General features: G+C 55.2%; 1 protein-coding gene across 1 annotated transcript in view; it reads right to left on the bottom strand.

Moving 5' to 3' along the window:
* Positions 1-17,128, bottom strand: part of CACNA2D2 (calcium voltage-gated channel auxiliary subunit alpha2delta 2) — a 190,250-nt gene that overhangs the window by 32,087 nt on the left and 141,035 nt on the right. The window contains exon 4 of the mRNA XM_069865842.1: positions 8,034-8,093. Coding sequence (XP_069721943.1) covers positions 8,034-8,093 — 60 coding nt within the window. The remainder of the gene's footprint in view (positions 1-8,033; positions 8,094-17,128) is intronic.

Below are 17,128 nucleotides of genomic sequence, written 5' to 3' on the forward strand. Positions count from 1 at the left end.
GTGCCATCAGAAGGGGTAATTAAAGGGCACTCAGAGACTCTTCTCTGCGTGCAGGGACGCCAGCGCGATGCAGCAGCGGCACCCGTTGTGGTGCTAACGCGTCTGCCACTCAATCGGCCGCCGCACAATCCACCCTTCCTCCCCGCACACGCAGGCAGCGCTTCGGGATGCTTCTTGCTGCTATTATTTAATGAAGAAAGCGAGTTGGGCCCGGAGAAGAAACCTGAACAGTGCTGACCGCATCCACGTCCTCTGGCTCCTGCTCTGCCGCCGCCCCTGAGGCACCAGCCCAGCCCAGGTACCAACTCGCGCCGTGGCTGGTGGGGCTGTGACACCCAGGGGCTCGTGCCGATGGCCCCGTGGCACCCAAGCCAGCCTGGCCATGCGCTCGTGCCAGGGCTGGTGGCACCGTGACTCCTATCCCAGCCACGGGCTCGTGCTGGGCAACCAGGAGCTGGCAGCTGTTATCCTCTAGCCACAAACCTTGAGTGGTTTGCTGCTGCTTCTCCAAGCTGTTAAGACACAAGGCCACCAAGAGTTGGAAAAGCCCCTGGAGTGGGGATGCACCCTCCCAGGCAGAGGCGCCCATCCCTGCGCGGGTTCTGCGACTCAAATCACCGCGATAAGGCAGCATCAGGAGGGGGAAGTGAAAACAAATTGACGCAGCATCTTCCAATTTTTGCTATTAAAAAGCCTAGTCATTAAGGGAATGTACTTATTAATTATCTGTGATTTGTTGTGAAACGCTGAGGGGTTTACAACAACAAGAAATGGGGAAAAAAAATTAATTTCTCTCCGGATGCCCTCCCCACGCCGCTCCCGGCCCCGCGCACACCCCTGCCCTCGCCGGCGCTGCCGTCTCCCTGGGTCCGTGGCCATCTGCACTTCCTAATTAAAGGAACCCCCAGGAGACCCGTAACACAAACGAGCTAATTTCATGTTTAATGATCTTTAATCAGAAGTGAGTGTGACTAACAACAGCATCCAGAAGGTGCTTTGTTATTCATTTTATCTTCCCTTGGCTCCTCCAAAAAGCTCAAATCCCCTCCAAAGTGCAGTGGCCCCGCTCCTGTGGCCGGGGACCTGCTGGTGAGGTGACGATTGGGGAGAAGAGCTGGTGCTGGTCCTGGTTTCACCAGCTCCAGTGCTCCCACAGCATAGGGGACAGACCTCCTGGAAGGTCAGCTCTGCCACTGGTTTCCTTAGGAATCACAAAGCCCTCGCCACGCACTTTTTAAGCCCTGAAGACCCTAGGAGCAGAGATCCCAGTCCTGCTCCACACCATGGCTGAGGTTTGCACATTTATGACGGCCAATATCGCTGTGGCCCTGGCTCCAAGACATGCCTTGATGCCAGGCTCTGCTCTCCTTTACACTATCCCTCTCATGGTCTTTGAAGCTTGTTGGGTGTGAGTGAGCCTGCAGGAGCTGGCAGGGCATCTACGTCCCTGGCATCCAGAGGCTGGTGGAGCTGGTGGTGAGTTATTCCAAGAAGAAATCCTTGGAGACCCTCTAGGGAGATGCCAGGGCTCTCTCTAGGGCCAAACAATTTCCTCTCCCTAACAGTTGTTTTTTAAACTATGCTTGCCTTGTTCATGTAATCCTCTCTTCCTCCTCCTCCGGCCCACGTTAAATCCGGCGCCAGCCTGTGTAAATAGCACTGATATTTCTAGAGCCTTTCAGAATAAATACCAATAAAACAAGTGGGTGAAGATGTCAAGGGATTTCAGGGCAAAGCATTGCCCCCATCTCTTGCAAACGAGCCTGCAAACAGGACTTGGTGGAGGGGAGGCAGGCGCTGAGCAGCTACTCCTTGAGGATGCGTCAGCTGCTGCCCATCTCCTCGCACCGTGACTGCTGACCAGCGTCTGCGTAACGGCACCACGAGCGCCGTGTCGCCTGCAGACAGCACCCGGTATTTCAGACTCCTCAACCCTCACTGCAAGTGAAGGGAAATGACTTTGGGAGGTCAGGGCTAACCTGCAAACACTGCTGAAGCCATCACCCAGGCTTTGCCGGCAAAGCCACCGAGCAACCAGGAGGAGAAGGACTTGGGGTGCTGGGGGATGCTACGGTTCTATGGTGAATCCTTCCCCAGAGGCTGGGAAGAGGAAAATATTCCTGGTTATCCCCAGCACCCACGGGCTGTTAGATGGACCCAGGACTGGTCTGGTGGGACAACGTCTCTCCTGCAGCCCTTGCCATGCGAGTCCCCTCGCATCCTCCCCAGCAGCAGAGACCGTACGCGTTACCGAGGACAGGTGGAACCAGACATCATAATCTGCCTTGGCATCTTTTTTTTTAAAAGCAATTTCCTCCCTCTGCCTCTCTGACAGAGCTGGGGAAATATTTAAGTGACCCGTCAATAGTTTTTTCATCTCCTTGAGAAGATGTTTTATCTGATCACGCCTCGCCAGCTATTCTTCTTTACACGGCACCTCCCGTCCGCTCCTGCTCCTTCGAGGCTGCTTCAAATGAGACGTGGCCACCTCTCCCCTGTGCTGCAGAGGGTTCTACAGGGATGCTGGTACCCAGGCGGTGACAGTGGGTGCTGGGACCCCCTGCCAGCAATGGGATGGGGACAGGGTGGCAATGGGACAGCAGCACTGGGAGCGAAGCCATCACCACCCCCACTGAACCAACACACCCATGGGGCAGCCTTGCAGAGCGAGGAGCCCCCTCAAGCCCCATCCCTGGCTTTTGAGAGGGAACGGCACCAACACAGGCTTCTTGTGAATGATTTTCTTGTTCTGCTTTTTGGCCAGAATGGCTCTACAGCAAGGTTGGTGCTTTAACACAGTAATTCTTCGAGCGTAATGAAAGCTGACATTATATCAAACACAATAAAGACTCTCGGTTGATGGAGATCATTCCTGAACACACAAACCCATTAAACTGAAAAAAAAAATATCAATTCTACACACTTGCCAGCCAAAAGAAAATGTGATTTGTTATCTAAAAGGGGGTTATAAACACAGCTTCAATGCACTTTCTGTGCTGTAATGAAAACTGGGTTTGAAATGGCAAGACGACTGCAAATTAGAGTATTTGATTTTATTTTCTAACTTTTTAGGTAAACCTTCTACAAGGGCAAGTGCAAGGTTACAGCGACAATCTTTCTGTTCTTGGCCGATAAGTAGGATCTGTAATTAAAGGAGGAGAAAATGAAACGGGGATAAGGAGCTGGCGTTCGCCCTTCTAACGCCGCTTTGAACACAAAGCCCTGCCTGCGCCGCCGTGCCAAACCCCAGGAGCAGCCACCCCCGCACGTGTGGCACCACCACAGCTCCCACCGTGGGCAACACCGGGCACGCCGCGGCACTGCCGCCTGGAGCAGCTGCTTGGCCAGCTGTGCGCCCCGAGGGATGCAGGGGGATGCTGCACCGGCACTGGGCGGCTGCGATGGGCATCCAGCAGTGCCACCACGCACCCCGCTTTGTCCCTCACCTTCCGCTGGCGGCCGGGTGCGCAGTCTCTGTTATTCCTCCTGTCCTTCCCCATTTGGCAGACAGCGAGCACGTTTTCCCCAGAGTTTCATTTCTAATGGAGCTTGAAATTATCTGGGCTTTGTTATTTGCTCGCGTGCTTGCAGGCGGGGGTTATGGATGGGGGCAGCGGCGTGGGGCTGCCCGCGCTCTCTCTGCCGCCTCCACGTACGCCACCACACCCCCAACTCACGCCTGCTATGCCCAGCACTTGAACCCTGTCCCCAGCAGCTCTTAGATCCTGTCCCCAACAGCTCAGAAACCCTGTCCCCAACAGCTCTGAAACCCTGTCCCCAACAGCTTTGAAACCCTGTTCCAAACAGCTCTGAAACCCCATCCCCAGCAGCTCTGAAACCCTGACCCCAAACAGCTCTTACATCCACAGCTCAGTGTATAGCTATTTATTTTTCCCAAGCAGAAGGAGCCTGAAGGGCTCTGACCCTTCCAAGGCCCCTTTCTTCTCCCAAAAGGTGGGGAGAGGTGGGTGGCAGGGGGGCAGCAGGCGGAGGAAGAGGGGAGCTTCCCCGTGTAACGACAGAAAATGCAGCAAGGAAGAAGAATTGGGAGAAAAACAACAGTAATAAACATTTTATGAAGCAGAAAATGGCTTATAAAGAAGTCAACTTTTAAAGGCAATTTATATAATCCTGCCAAGTGCACATAAATGTGGGGATGGCTCTCCGCAGCGTCAGAGTCTCCCTTAAAGGGACAAAGAGCTCCTTCAGCCCCCGCAGACAGACAAGCAGTGATGACGATGCCCTGGGATGCATTTTGCAGCTGGCAGCGCAGACCTGCGCCTTCAACACTGTCCCCTGGGTCACCGCAGCCCCTGCTCCTGCACACTCTGAGGGTTCAGGATGCCGAAGCCCCTGCTGATGGTGCTGGGATGGGGCTGAAGGTCTGGAAAAGGACCTTAGGCACTGGAAAACCCTGGAGAAAAGCAGAACCCACGGGCAGAGAGGAGCTGGGAGAAGACAGAGCCGGCTGGGACACCCAAGAGGCAGCGTGGCAGCTTGTCAATGAGGATGGATACAAAGGATGGCAGCAAAAAAACTCAACGTGACCTTCCGGTGTTTTTACAGGCACATTTTGTCGGTCTCTCGCCTGAGCAAGGTGGCAAATGGAGGATGGAAAACTGGCAAACAGCCTCGCAGCGTGGGCTGCAGCTGGGGATGGTCTGCACAGGGGGCTCAGCGCTGCTGCCACGGCCCAGGGACACGGCTGGGAACATCTGGAGCAGGGGGACAGCCCTGCTGTGCCTCGCGGGACAGACACCCAGGGTGGCTGTGCATAGAGTGGATGGAACACCCTGCCAAGCCGGGATGCAAGCCTGGAGGTCAGGTGCTACTGACTGGGAAAACTATGGCCAGGTCACTGCAAACCGGGAGCTTCTTGTGGTCTCTTATGGTACCGGTGCCAGGCGGTCCCAGCAGCCTGTGCTGGGAGCTTGCCCTGTGGCAACGGGACGCAGCTCCTGCCCTTCCAGGGCTCCGCTAGCCTTTGCTGGTGGGTGACTGTGCATCCCTGGGAGACCCACGCTGCGCTGCGGGGAAGGGCATCACCTCTCTGAGCTCTAAATCTCCGAGGGTGACACAAGAGCCCCGCACCGCAGCCCATCCTGCTGTCCCACTGTGCCACCCACAGCTGCCACCCGGCCCTGGGCTGAAACGAGCCGCAGGGACAATGTGCGGGGCGCCCTGGTGCCACTGCTCGGGTGACCATGGGGCTAAGAGTGCTTTTGGCCAAGGGAACGCTCCAGTGTGCGGGGCAGCTCTGGGGACACGCGGGGACATGGCCCCGTGTTGGAGTGTGAGCGAGGACGAGGAGCAGGGATGGGGCAGGTCAGGGAGAGAGCGTCTTGGAAGGAGGAGGCGCTTTTCAAAGCCCTCAGAGGTGAGAGAGTGAACTCAACTCCTTGAGGAAGGCCAGCACAGCTGGGAAAGGCAAAAAAAAAGCAAAGAGAATAAGAAACTTTCCCTGCAGAGATGGATTGTGAGCGATTGCTGGCAGCAGCCTCCCAGCCGCTCGGGCTCCTGCTCTCCTTTCCTTTTGCCCGGACTTCCATAGCAACCCATCTGCGGCGAGGTTTAATGGGGCTGCCATTAGCAGTAATGCCGCACAAACACTCGGCATCTGCCGGCGCCTTCGGATGGAAACATAAAAATAACCGCGCTCGCCGCAATCTGTCATTGACTCTGGCGTGAGGTTAGGATGCGACACGCCGGGAGAGGAGGGGAGAGCGGCAGCCAGAAGGAACCAGCGGCTCTGCGTGACGGGAGGAGAAGAGGAGCTGTGGATGCTCTGTTGCCGCTGTCTGTACCCGCTGCCCGACGACAAGCCGGGGGCAGCAGAGCTGGTGTCCCCAGTGCTGGCACGCAAGTCTGACCTTTCCCTGCCATTTTGCGGACAAAGGATGGCTAAAGATGCTCAACCCCAGCAGCAAGAGCCGTTTACGCAGCCCCCGCGCCCTCAGCTCTGCCCGGGAAGCGGGGCTGCTGCAGGCAGCCCAGTCCATCAAGTGTCCCAGCCAGGTCTGGGTTGTCCTGATAAAGCCGCGGTGAGCTCTGCGGTGATGCTTCACTGCACATTGTTTCTGGGTGACTCGCTCCTAATTACCTTGATTAAGTGGTTGCAAACAGTGCTATTAAAAATATTTTTTTCTATGAAAGTGGATTTCTGAAAGGTTTGTGCCGTGAATGGCAAAATGAACTGAGAGCTCCCCAGTGCCACCGCCTTTCCCAGCATGGTTTTTATCCCAGCTGTTCTCCCCCTCGCAGCGGAAGGTGCCTGGGTCCGGATGGAGAGGGAGATCTTTGGGGCAGGACCCTGTGCAGCGCAGATCCACAGGGACAAAACCAAGCATTGAGGACTGCTATAAAATGCAGAGACCTTGCTCCAGCTCTGCGCTCCTTGCCTGAGCTCTGGTCAGAGGGCAGAAACCTCTGGATGCCAGCCCAGCACCGGGTGCCCGTGGCCAAGCTTTGGGTGCTGCCTGGGGGTCAAATGCGCCGGAGCTCCTGACCCTGGGGGACACAGAGACTGGAGCAGAAGTAGGGATGGAGGTGAGAGCCCATGGGAGATGCTCACCCCAAACCTCGTTATCCTCCTAACCTCTCCTCCACCGGCCTCCCAGCAAGAGGTGACAGTAATTCAGCTGAGCTCTGATGCAGAAAGGTTGTGGTGACCGCTGGGGACTGCAACAACTGTCTGCTGGATGGGAGGGCCAGCAGGGACACCTCATCTCTCCTTAGCAAGGCTGTATCTGCTCAGGAAGGGGAGGGCCCTGCGAGCACAGCTTCCCTGGGTGCCTATGGGACACAGCTCCTGCTGGGATGAGAACTGGCCACGAGCATCCACCCCATGCTGGCCACATGGCAAATGAAAGCTGAGCAGGTCAACACCTTGTGCCATCTCTTCTGCTCCTCCAGCCTCTTCCTCTCCACATCAAACCCTGATGACCAACACCAATGGCAGGAAGGGCTGCATGGGTGAGATGTGGCTCCAAGTCTTCATCTCCTCTCTTCCCTGAGTGGAACGCGAAGGCAGACGGAGAAACACCCCCCAAAATGCAGCAGAAGGGCTGTCCCCGGGCTGTCCCGTCAGTGACTGCAGGGGCTTCCCTGGGGCTGGGCAGTTTCCATGCCGACCTGGAGGAAGGGGCTTGGTGGCTCAGGAGTATTTTTTATTGTAGACTCCGTTTGCACTGGAAGGAAAACAATCTTTCCTTCCTTTTGTATTACTGTTATAATTTGAGAGTATTTCCAGGCAGAATCCTTCAGGTTCCTGCTGAGCGCTATCACCGCCAGAATTACAAAGTCAAATGCAATCATTAAACTCGCATCTTCCCTCTCCCAGCCCAGATTGCTCCTTTTCCCAGAAACAGCCCCTACCGCAACGGCTGGCAAGTGCCACGGATGAGCCAGAGTGTGACCACAGCCATCACCTTGGCACCAAACCCGCTGGCTGCCATAGATGGTGTGGGGGAAGAATCTCCCGGCCCCCAAACCCTCAGTGTTTGTCCCCCTGCCTTCTCCTTAAGGCGTGCACTGGAAACGAGCTCAAAACCGCTTAATGTGCCCTCGTGAGTGCTCGCCATGCAGCAGTGCCGGGGCAGCCCGTGTGCCGAGCTGCACAGCATGGCCAGCGGTCACCTGCGAGGAAGCCAAGAATGTGGGCAAGGAGAGAAGGAAGAGCCAAGGGAAGGGATGAAGAGTTGATTCCTGTGGCAGGAGTCATCCCCGAGGCCGGTGCCTCCATGGAGCTCAGCATCTGAGAGGGAATGGCCTCAAGTTGTGCCAGGGCAGGTTCAGATTAGACAACAGGTAAAACTTCACTGAAAGGGTTCTTGGGCACTGGCAGAGGCTGCCCAGGGAGGTGGTGGAGTCACCAACCCTGGAGGGGTTTAAAAGATGTGCAGACAAAGTGCTCAGGGATATGAGTTAGTAGGGGACAGTTACGGCTGGACTTGATCTCAAAGGTCTTTTCCAACCCAGGGATTCTATGATTCTATCCAGAAAGGAATGGGGTGGGAGTGGCCGCCGAGTCTTACCCGGATGTTGTCCTGCCAGTGGTGAGCCTTCTGGAACTTCTCTGCCGCATTGGCGAGTCTCTGCAAAGCAAACAGGAGAGAAGTGAGCCCAGGGAAAGCCAGTCGAGCTGGGCATGGCCCATACCAACCCAGAACCCAGTCTCCCTCCAGTTTAGGGATCCCCCAGGACCCAAACATCTTTCCATCACGCAGATGGAGGGCACGAGGCAAGCATGGTGGCAGCGATGCTTGGAGGAGGATGTCCCAGGTACCAACAGCCAAGTTGATGAGCACCAAAGCCCAACTGGAGGGAGCACAGCCTCCCGTGCCAGTCTGCAGGACCCCTGGGTGACTGACACCCTTGCAGGGCACAGAATTTCCATCCACAGCCTCACAGCACCCGGCACAGCCTCCTGCTGCCCACCAGATAAGAGTTTTACAAGGCTCCCAGGGAACACATGTCGCAGAGGGCTCAGCTCTGGGGGCTTCGTGGCTCATCTGCACAGGGTTAATTGGCCATGAGGCTGCGAGGCTGTCACAGCCCGGGAAGGCTCCCTAGTGAGCATGTGGAAGATGCATCAGGCAAAGATGTGCTTTATGGTTTCCCTGCATCCCCCGGTGGGTTGGGACTTGCTCTGCTCCATTCAAGCAATGTCAGCAGCTAGTTTGGGCAGGGAGGGGAGCCCCGGCCACCCCCAGGGAGGAGGAGGAAAGGGCACCAACAACAGGGTGACATCCTGGGCCAAACAAGAACCTCAAATCATGGCCAGGAAAGCACCACATGGCACACGGGGATGCAAAATGCCTCAGTGCTTCTAAATGGATGCTTAGAGGAAAGGCAGCCCCTGCTGCTTCAGAGGAGTGGCAGCACCCAGCCCTGGCAGCAGCTGGCTCTGGAAGCACCCAAGTTCAACAGCTCCCAGTCCCAGGGGCACCCAGTCCCAGGGGCACCCAGCCCTGGCAGCAGAGCAGGGGCAGGGCCACAGCAGCGGGTGCCGTGTTACAGAGAGCATGGCACGGCACAGGTACTCGTGAGTAAGGTGATGAGCATGTAAGACATCATAAATGTGTCTCCCCCCAGCCAGAGAAGGCAGCTTGCTCTTATCAAATGCGAGGAAATGTGTATCCATCACCACATAATCTCAGCACACACTGGTCAAAGCTTTCCCATTTAATCTTTTCTCCTTTTTTTTTTTTTTTTAAATGTTGATTTCCAGTATAAAGTGTTTGCTTTCAGCGGCTGGCATCCAAGGGGAAAGATCAGCTATCAGCTTACCACTCCAACACAACCAACACCTCCAGCTCTGGGGGCAGCGAGAACGGGAGGCAACACGTGGCTGGGCAGAAAAGCCGAGGAACGCTGATTTTCAGGGCACTTTTGGGGGGCTCAACTGCACAGCCCCAGCCCGGGGAGCCGCCTAAAAAAGCCGTGGCCCCAATTCTGCACCTCATCCTCTCCGAGCTATTGTGCTGTTTATACGCTGAGATGGCTGATTAAAGGCAAGCGTTTATTCCGAGTCGCGTTTAAGGCAGCAGTGATGAAATATGCATTTTTCGATACTTGATAAGAGCGTGTGTGTTTGTTATGGGCTGGGGTAAGATTTATGGACATCTTTAACTATTCATCGCCTCATGCAAAGTGCCTGGAGGGTTGCAAATGGTGCAGTAAGGGACGGCTAAAGCCAGGAACGACACTGCGACGGAAGAGATTTTTCCTCCGGAAAACGTCAATTCATCAAAGTCAATCTGGACCCAACTCTGTTTTTTTAAAACAAATAAATCCAGATGTTCTTGTTTGATAAATAGGATGTTGCAGGGATGGGGAGCCAAGGCAGGATGACACAGCCATCACAGGGGGCTGTGCCAGCTGCCCCGGGACACCCACCCCAGAAGTCCTCCAGAGCCTCCCAGTCTTTGGTCCTGTGACCCAGCTGGGGACTGGGAGGAGAGAGAGACCAAGCGGGCAGGCAGCCATCCTACTGCTAATTCACCCTCATGAGACCCTACCTGGAGCCCTGTGTCCAGTGCTGGAATTCCCAGCATAAGAAGCAGATGGAACTGTTGGAGTGGGCCCAGAGAAGGCCATGGAGATGATGCAAAGGCTGGAGCACCTCTGCTACGAGGACAGGCTGAGAGAGTTGGGGTTGTTCAGCTTGGAGAAGAGAAGGCTCTGGGGAGACCTTAGAGCAGCTCCAGTACTGAAAGGGGCTCCCAGAAAGCTGAGGAGGGACTTTTTCCAAGGGCCTGGATTGATAGGACAAGGAGGGGATGGCTTTAAATTGGAGGGGGGAAGATTTAGTTTAGATATTAGGAAGAAATGCTTCACACTGAAGGTGGGGAGGCTCTGGCTAAGGTTGCCCAGAGCAGGGGTGGCTGCCCCATCCCTGGAGGGGTTCAAGGCCAAGTTAGATGAGGCTTGGAGCCCCTGATCCAGCAGGAGGTGTCCCTGCTATGGCAGGGGTGGAACTGGATGGTTTCTGAGGTCCCCTCTGCTCCCCATGGGAGCAGCTCTGTCCTGTCCCACCCCTGGCTGGTGCCGGGGAGCCCCAACCAGCCCCAGCCCAGATACGGGCTGCTAGCATGAACTGCTGGATGATCACTCTGACGTCTGGACCCTCCAAATCCATGAAAACAAGGACAGGACCCCTGAGGGGGCAACATGGGACATCTTTGCTCACAAGCAGGACCTGGATTGTGCGTTAGGGCTGGAAAGTTGCTGCTGCTCCAGCAACCCCCCTGGCCATGTCTCCTGAGGGAAGGCGACAGGTCTGAGCTGCTGCAGGACGTCCCCATTAATGCCAAACGAGTTCGTCATGAATAATGTTATCGTGATCAATACAGCTCCAGGATTATTTCTAATCCTTAATAATGATGAAACCATTATTTTTCAAGTGGTACAGATCAATCGGTCCATCTCAAGGAGCGCTGCGTGCAGGGAATGTGCGAGATGCCCGGGATGCAGGCAGAGTGCCGGGGAGCAGAGCAGGGGTCCCATGCCCACACGTGGCAGCCACCGAAACCTCCTGGGGGTTTCAGACCTGAGGTTGTCAACTGTGTGGTTCCAACAGCGAGAAAAATTAGAGGAATTACAAAAACTAAAGTCTAGGTGTGAAAAACCTGCACATTTCCAGCAGGCTGTAGTGCAGGAGCTGGCTGCGGCACTTGAAAGAGCACGGCTCTTTCCCCAGAAGTCACCAAGGTCTAAGGACAGGAGATTTAGAGGCTAAAACCACAGAATTGAAATGACTCTGCAGGTCATAAAAGGCCAGCAGGAGATTTGCAAGGGATTGGTGTCTGGAGATCCTGACGGTGAGGTCTGCGAGGGGGAAGGTGCTGCGCTGACTTTATCGTGCCCTGGCCTCTTTCGTATTCCGTACAGCGCTCCTCTCTGCCTCACTGCTTGCACGGGCAGATCCATCAGGAGCTCCCTGCTCAGCACCGGCTCACCTGGGATTAAGGAGCCTCGGGGCTGGCATGGACTCGGGATGGGGAAAGTGGCATGGATGGGCATGCACCCTCCCTCCCGAAAGCTGTGCAGGAAAGCAGAGGGGGGACGCGATGGGTGGCCTTTGGTCTGCCTAGAGGGTGCCACACCCCAACAAGAGGCCGTTGTTTCTCCTCTGCTTTCCTCCAGGATGTCACTTCCTAGCCCCGACCACTCACCAGGTCACCCATCCCACCCCAGCAGAGCTCACTCACGGGTGCTCGCCTGGGCCAGCACCTTCTGGGGTGCGGTCGGTCTGATGCCCTGAAGCTGCTGGGAGCGAGACAGAGGGAAACGATCTGAGCATCAGAGTTGGCACAGCAGGGACCACGACCTCCTCTCTAGGTGGAAAGGACCATCCCTGCTGCCAGCATCCCAGCTGCTCGAGGGGCCAGCAGGCAGGGGACCGTCCCCAATGCAGAGCCACCCACCTTCTCTCCATCATCCCTTCTCCCCCACCACACCAGGGCCTTTCCTGCATTGCTCCAATTATTTTGCACAGCACCTTTCCTAGGGAAACTGGTCCAACGCTTCGCTGCTTCTCTCTTCCCAGCCCCCACGTGGCAATAAGTATGCCGTGGCCATTCCCACCTCAGTCACATCAGTGGATTAATGTGGGAGGCAGCGGAGCAGAGACCAGAGCGGCACGGTCAGGTCAGAGGCCAAGGTTGGATTTATAAAACAGGATTACGGCAAATGCTCTGCAAGAGGGGACTGAGCAGCTCTGTGTAACAACAGCAACACCTTCCCTTTGTCCCCAAGCCTCCCCATGGAAATAAAGCACCTCGTGCCTGTGCCGGCGCTGGGTGATGCTCCCCGGGGAGCCTGGCATGGTGTCCCCACTCCTCCCCGCAGTCGGTAAGGAAGGAATGGCCAGCAACAGCTCCGCACGCGCTGGCTGTGTGTGCCCAAGGATATTTGCTCCGAGGACGAGCCGCTGCTGCTAAGCCTTCACTTAACTCCCCTTCTCATGGCCGGCATCACCCTCATCTCAGCACCTCCCAAACGGCATGAAGCGTATTAACCTCCTGCACCTAAGCACACAGCTGGAAGGAGAGATCCTTGCTGGAGATTAAACAGCCCTGTGCTATGTGGCCAGAGAGGTCCACGCAGCATCTAATCATCCCAGCTCTCCTCCCAAAGTGAGAAAACAGACGTTAAAGGCTGAGATGAGAAGGTGAAAAACAAACACGATAAAGCCAAGCAACCCAACCTCTCACAAACTGTTTTTGCTGCTCTTCTTTTTCCACGATGGAGAAATGAGGATGGCACAAGTCCTCTTGCCTGGCACCGACTCTCCATCCATGTGCACCCCAAACCTGCATCTGTCACTGCAGAGCATCTGGAAAGGCAAAAGCCCATTCCATTCCCTTCAGGCACCTCCATCCCCTATGCCTGTGGGCATCAGAGCAGGGGGCCCCTCGCTGTGCCACAGGCCCATCAGCTCCGAGGTGCTCCCATCCTGGCTCTCTCTCTTTCGTCCCCAGCTTGGCCTCTCCCCATGCACCGAACTCGCTGCAAACACTCCCACAAGCAAAGCCGAGCGGCACAGCGCGCACCACTATCCAAAAATGATCAGCCAGCAACAGAAGATGACAACCCCCTTATATACACAGAGGGAATATAAATCTTGAGTAAACACTGTAAAGCAGCGAAGCATCTCATCCTGTAATAATTTCCGAGACAGGTGATCCCAGGGCTCTTATTACCCCCGCAGCCGTCAGCTGAAATCCAGTCGGCAGCGGCCTCAGCCACAGCTCGGTATCGATCAAGGAGGCAGCTTCAAAGGCGCTGCAGCGGTTGCTTTCAGACACTAACTTGTTTGTCAATAACTCCCTTGGCCGTGCGGAAGGAAAGGGGTGGCCGGAGCCCATTTCTCCTCCTCTGGCGCCCGGATCCAGCCCCTGGCTGAGGGAGGATGGAGCCAGAGCCAGCACTGGCTAATTCTCTCCTGCCTGTGAGAGGGCAAACCGAGCCCCAAGGAACCCTCCAAGGACTTCCAGATGCTGGTGTTGAACCAGTGGTGCTTGGCGTGGTGAGCAGGGGGATACCTCTGCAGAGCCAGCCCCACCAGCGGCGAGGGTTACAGCACAACCCAGAGCTGCTGCAGACCCCACACGGGGCAGCAGCACAGCCAGCAGCCAGCCCCGGGAGCCTGGGATTAGCCCCAGAGCCACAACTTCCATCATCTTACTGCCCACCTCAGTAACTCACGGCTCTGCAGGCCAGCAGTGCGCGGCTCTTGATCCCCTGCCAGCGTCTCCTCCTGGTCCTTCTCCAGAGCCACCTTTATACCAGTCAGAAACACCATCACCAGTCCTACCAGCCACACTGAGCAGAGGAGTGAAACATCCGAGCGGACGACACCAGGCAGAGGCACCCGTGTGCTTGCAGAGGCAGAGAGGGAAGGGAGAGCACTGTGGCTCAAAGCATTTCTCCCACCCCAGCGTCGGGTTCAGGCCTCCAGAGCAGCTTCACTTCTTGCAAACAGAAGAGCACCAAGGGCAAAAGGACAGTGCAGCGAACCAGGCATCCCGCGGCAGCCCAGCCTCGCCGGGTGCTCGCTGCAGCTCCTCCTTTGCAGACAAACCCTCTCTGTTACCCTCCTCCTGGGGTTTCTGCGCCCCATGAGGGCTGACATTTGCTTTCCAAATCCATGAGCAGAGAGCAGCTCTGCCCCTGCTCCCCAGGAGGGGAGGAAGAGGGCAGGGACACAAGGCCCTGGGGACTGATAATAGCAAAACGTCAGCTCAGCCCCTCAGAAGATCCCCAGCTTGGGGATGGTGAGGGTGGGGAGGCCCTGGCCCAGGCTGCCCAGAGCAGGGGTGGCTGCCCCATCCCTGGAGGGGTTCAAGGCCAGGGTGGATGGGGCTTGGAGCCCCTGATGCAGTGGGAGGTGTCCCTGCCCATGGCAGGGGTGGGAGCTAGATGGGCTTTGAGGTCCCTTCCAACCCAACCCGTTCTCTGATTCTGTCCCTGGTGACCCGAAGCACAGCAGGCCATCATTCCTGCATCCCAGCGGGCCCCCAGCTCCCCGCTCTGTGAGGATGAGGCTTTTTGTGCCTCTGAAATCGTCCCCTTTAGCTCTCCACCTTTCAGTCAAGCAGAGGCTGTTAGAAAGTTTGCACTGGAAACCACTTACAATCGATTTATTTTAAGGCATCACCTCTTGCTGCTCTGTGATATGAGAGCTTTAAAAAGCACCTCGTTTATTATCTGCTGCTGCATGGGGATTTCCATACGGCACATCACGGTACAGCGAGAGCTCCTCTGTTATTAAGTTTTTATGATAAGGTAGATTTTCAGCGCACAGAATCTCCCCTGAATGCACTAAAATGTCACCATCCCGTGCCCCCAGCAAGCCCCAAGGGGAGCCCCCAGTATTTCCTGGAGTGAAACCTTCCAGAAACACATGTGGTGTCTTCCTTGTGTCCCTCAATGCCACCAGCAACCCCAGAATCACAGAATCGTTTGGTTAGAAACCACCTTTGAGATCATAGAAATCATTGATGCCGGGCAGCCTGAGATGCTCTTCCCTCCACCTCACTCCAGGAGCACGTTTTGGTGTTACTGTTAAACTCCAGACTAGAGGAGATTTGACACTTTTTTGTTTTAAAGACCAAGGTGGGGGAGGAGAAGGCATGGAAGAGCTCCCCTAAGGGAAAAGCCATCAACTGGAACAAGATTTCAACAACTACACGTTTCTTGACCTTTTCCAGAGTCATATCTTTAATGTTTCACGGGTAGATTTGATAAAAAAGAAAAAATTAATAAAATAGATTTCATTTTGAAAAAAAGGTCAGGACATGTGTTACAGAGAAAAACTCATTTAGGTCCCTACTTGCCACGTCGTGGATGCCGAGGAGCCCTTCCCTGTCTCCCACCCAGGGCACTCCAGCCCAGGCATCCACCTCCCTGCCTTGATTTTCATCACATTTGGGGTTTGATCTCTCCCGGACTTTTCCTTTCCCTGCCAGACATGGAGCTGTAAGCACATGGAGATGCTGAAAAACGCTCAGGAGCCATGAAAATCTGGTGAGATGTTGCACCTCTAACCTGGAGAGGCAGCCAGGGAGCTGAAATATGGAGAACGGCAAGTTGAACGTGAGCCAACACTGCGCTCTGGCAGCCAAGAGGACCAACCGTGTCTAGAGAGCAGTGGTCAAGGGAGGCGATTATCCTGCTCTGCTCTGCAAGGCCCCACCTTGAGCACTGGGTGTGGTTTTGGGGTCCATAGTATAAAAAGGATCTAAAGCTACTGGAGAGAGTCCAGAGGAGACCACAAAGTTGGTGAAGGGTTTAGAGGGGAAGCCATATGAGGAGCAGCTAAAGTCACTTGTTCTGTTCAGCCTGGAGAAGAGGAGACTGAGGGGAGATCTTACCGTGCTCCGAAGCTTCCTCACAAGGGCACAAGGAGGAGCAGATGCTGATCTCTTCTCACTGGTGATCAATAACAAGATCTGAGGGGATGGCAGGAAGATGCGCCGAGAAGGTTTAGGTTGGACATCAGGAAAAGGTTCTTTACTCACAGGGTGGCGGAGCACTGGAGCAGCTCCCCAGAGAAGCAGTCATGGGGCCAAGCCTGACAATATTCCAGAGTCATTGGGAAAATGCCTTCAGACACATGCTGTGAAAGTTGGGGTTGTCCTGTGCAGGGACAGGAGTTGGACTCGATGATCCCTGTGGGTCCCTTCCCACTCAAGACATTCTGTGGTTCCAAGAAGATGCTTGCCCAGGCTCCAGCACAGCTCTTACACCTGCTGCTGCTCGACCTTGGGACCAAGCTCCTCCCCAAATGTACAGGTAGGTTTTGGGGTGGTTGCGATGCCCAAGCCATGCACAGCACAACGACCGAGATCTGCACTCAGCATGGTGGCTACTCTCATGGCTTTTGCACTCACCCCATGAACATCTCCTCTCGCTCCTGCCTGTGGACACCAACACAAGTCCCATCTGCTCTGTTGGATGTTGGGCTTGTCAAGAACAAGCAAAGCAAAGTGAATCCCCCAACCACAGCGCCAATTCCTGCTGATCAAGATGTTTTAAAAAAGAAACGGTATTTAACAGCAGCTCCTTCCTGGCTGGCCCAGTGACCTCTTCCCAGAGGCTCAGAAACAAAAGCAGCGTGGATGCTGGCTATGGACATTCGTATTATTAAGCCTGCTTCTGTCTAACTTCTGCCTCTTTCCACCATTCCCTGATTTTTTTAATTCCCTGAGAACAAAATAGAATTCATCAAAGTTTGCAAAAAAATATAGGAATGACTGCGATAACATCGTACGAAGTTATTAAGTGGTGACAATGGGGGACAATTACAGTATACAGTCCATTATATAGCGCTGCCGTCGGGATGAATCAAAGTAAAACACATGGTGAATGGCGAAGAGCTTATTAACGGGAACATTAGTGCGCCAGAACATAATACCTGCCATTCAGCTGGGGAGTTATCGCTGTGCCGGCGGGGACCAGGGAGGAAAGTTGTGCTAAGAGCTGGCAGCTTCATCGCACAGTTTGAGGCACCAGTTCCGTGCTGGGGACACCGTGGAGTGATCCTCAGCGATTGAATAGAGGCAAAACCTCAACCCTAGGCTATCCACCTGGCAGCATCCTCATCCAGAAGGATACAGAACTC

This window comes from Phaenicophaeus curvirostris, chromosome 11 (assembly GCF_032191515.1).
Source record: "Phaenicophaeus curvirostris isolate KB17595 chromosome 11, BPBGC_Pcur_1.0, whole genome shotgun sequence".
Taxonomy (NCBI): Eukaryota; Metazoa; Chordata; class Aves; order Cuculiformes; family Cuculidae; genus Phaenicophaeus; species Phaenicophaeus curvirostris.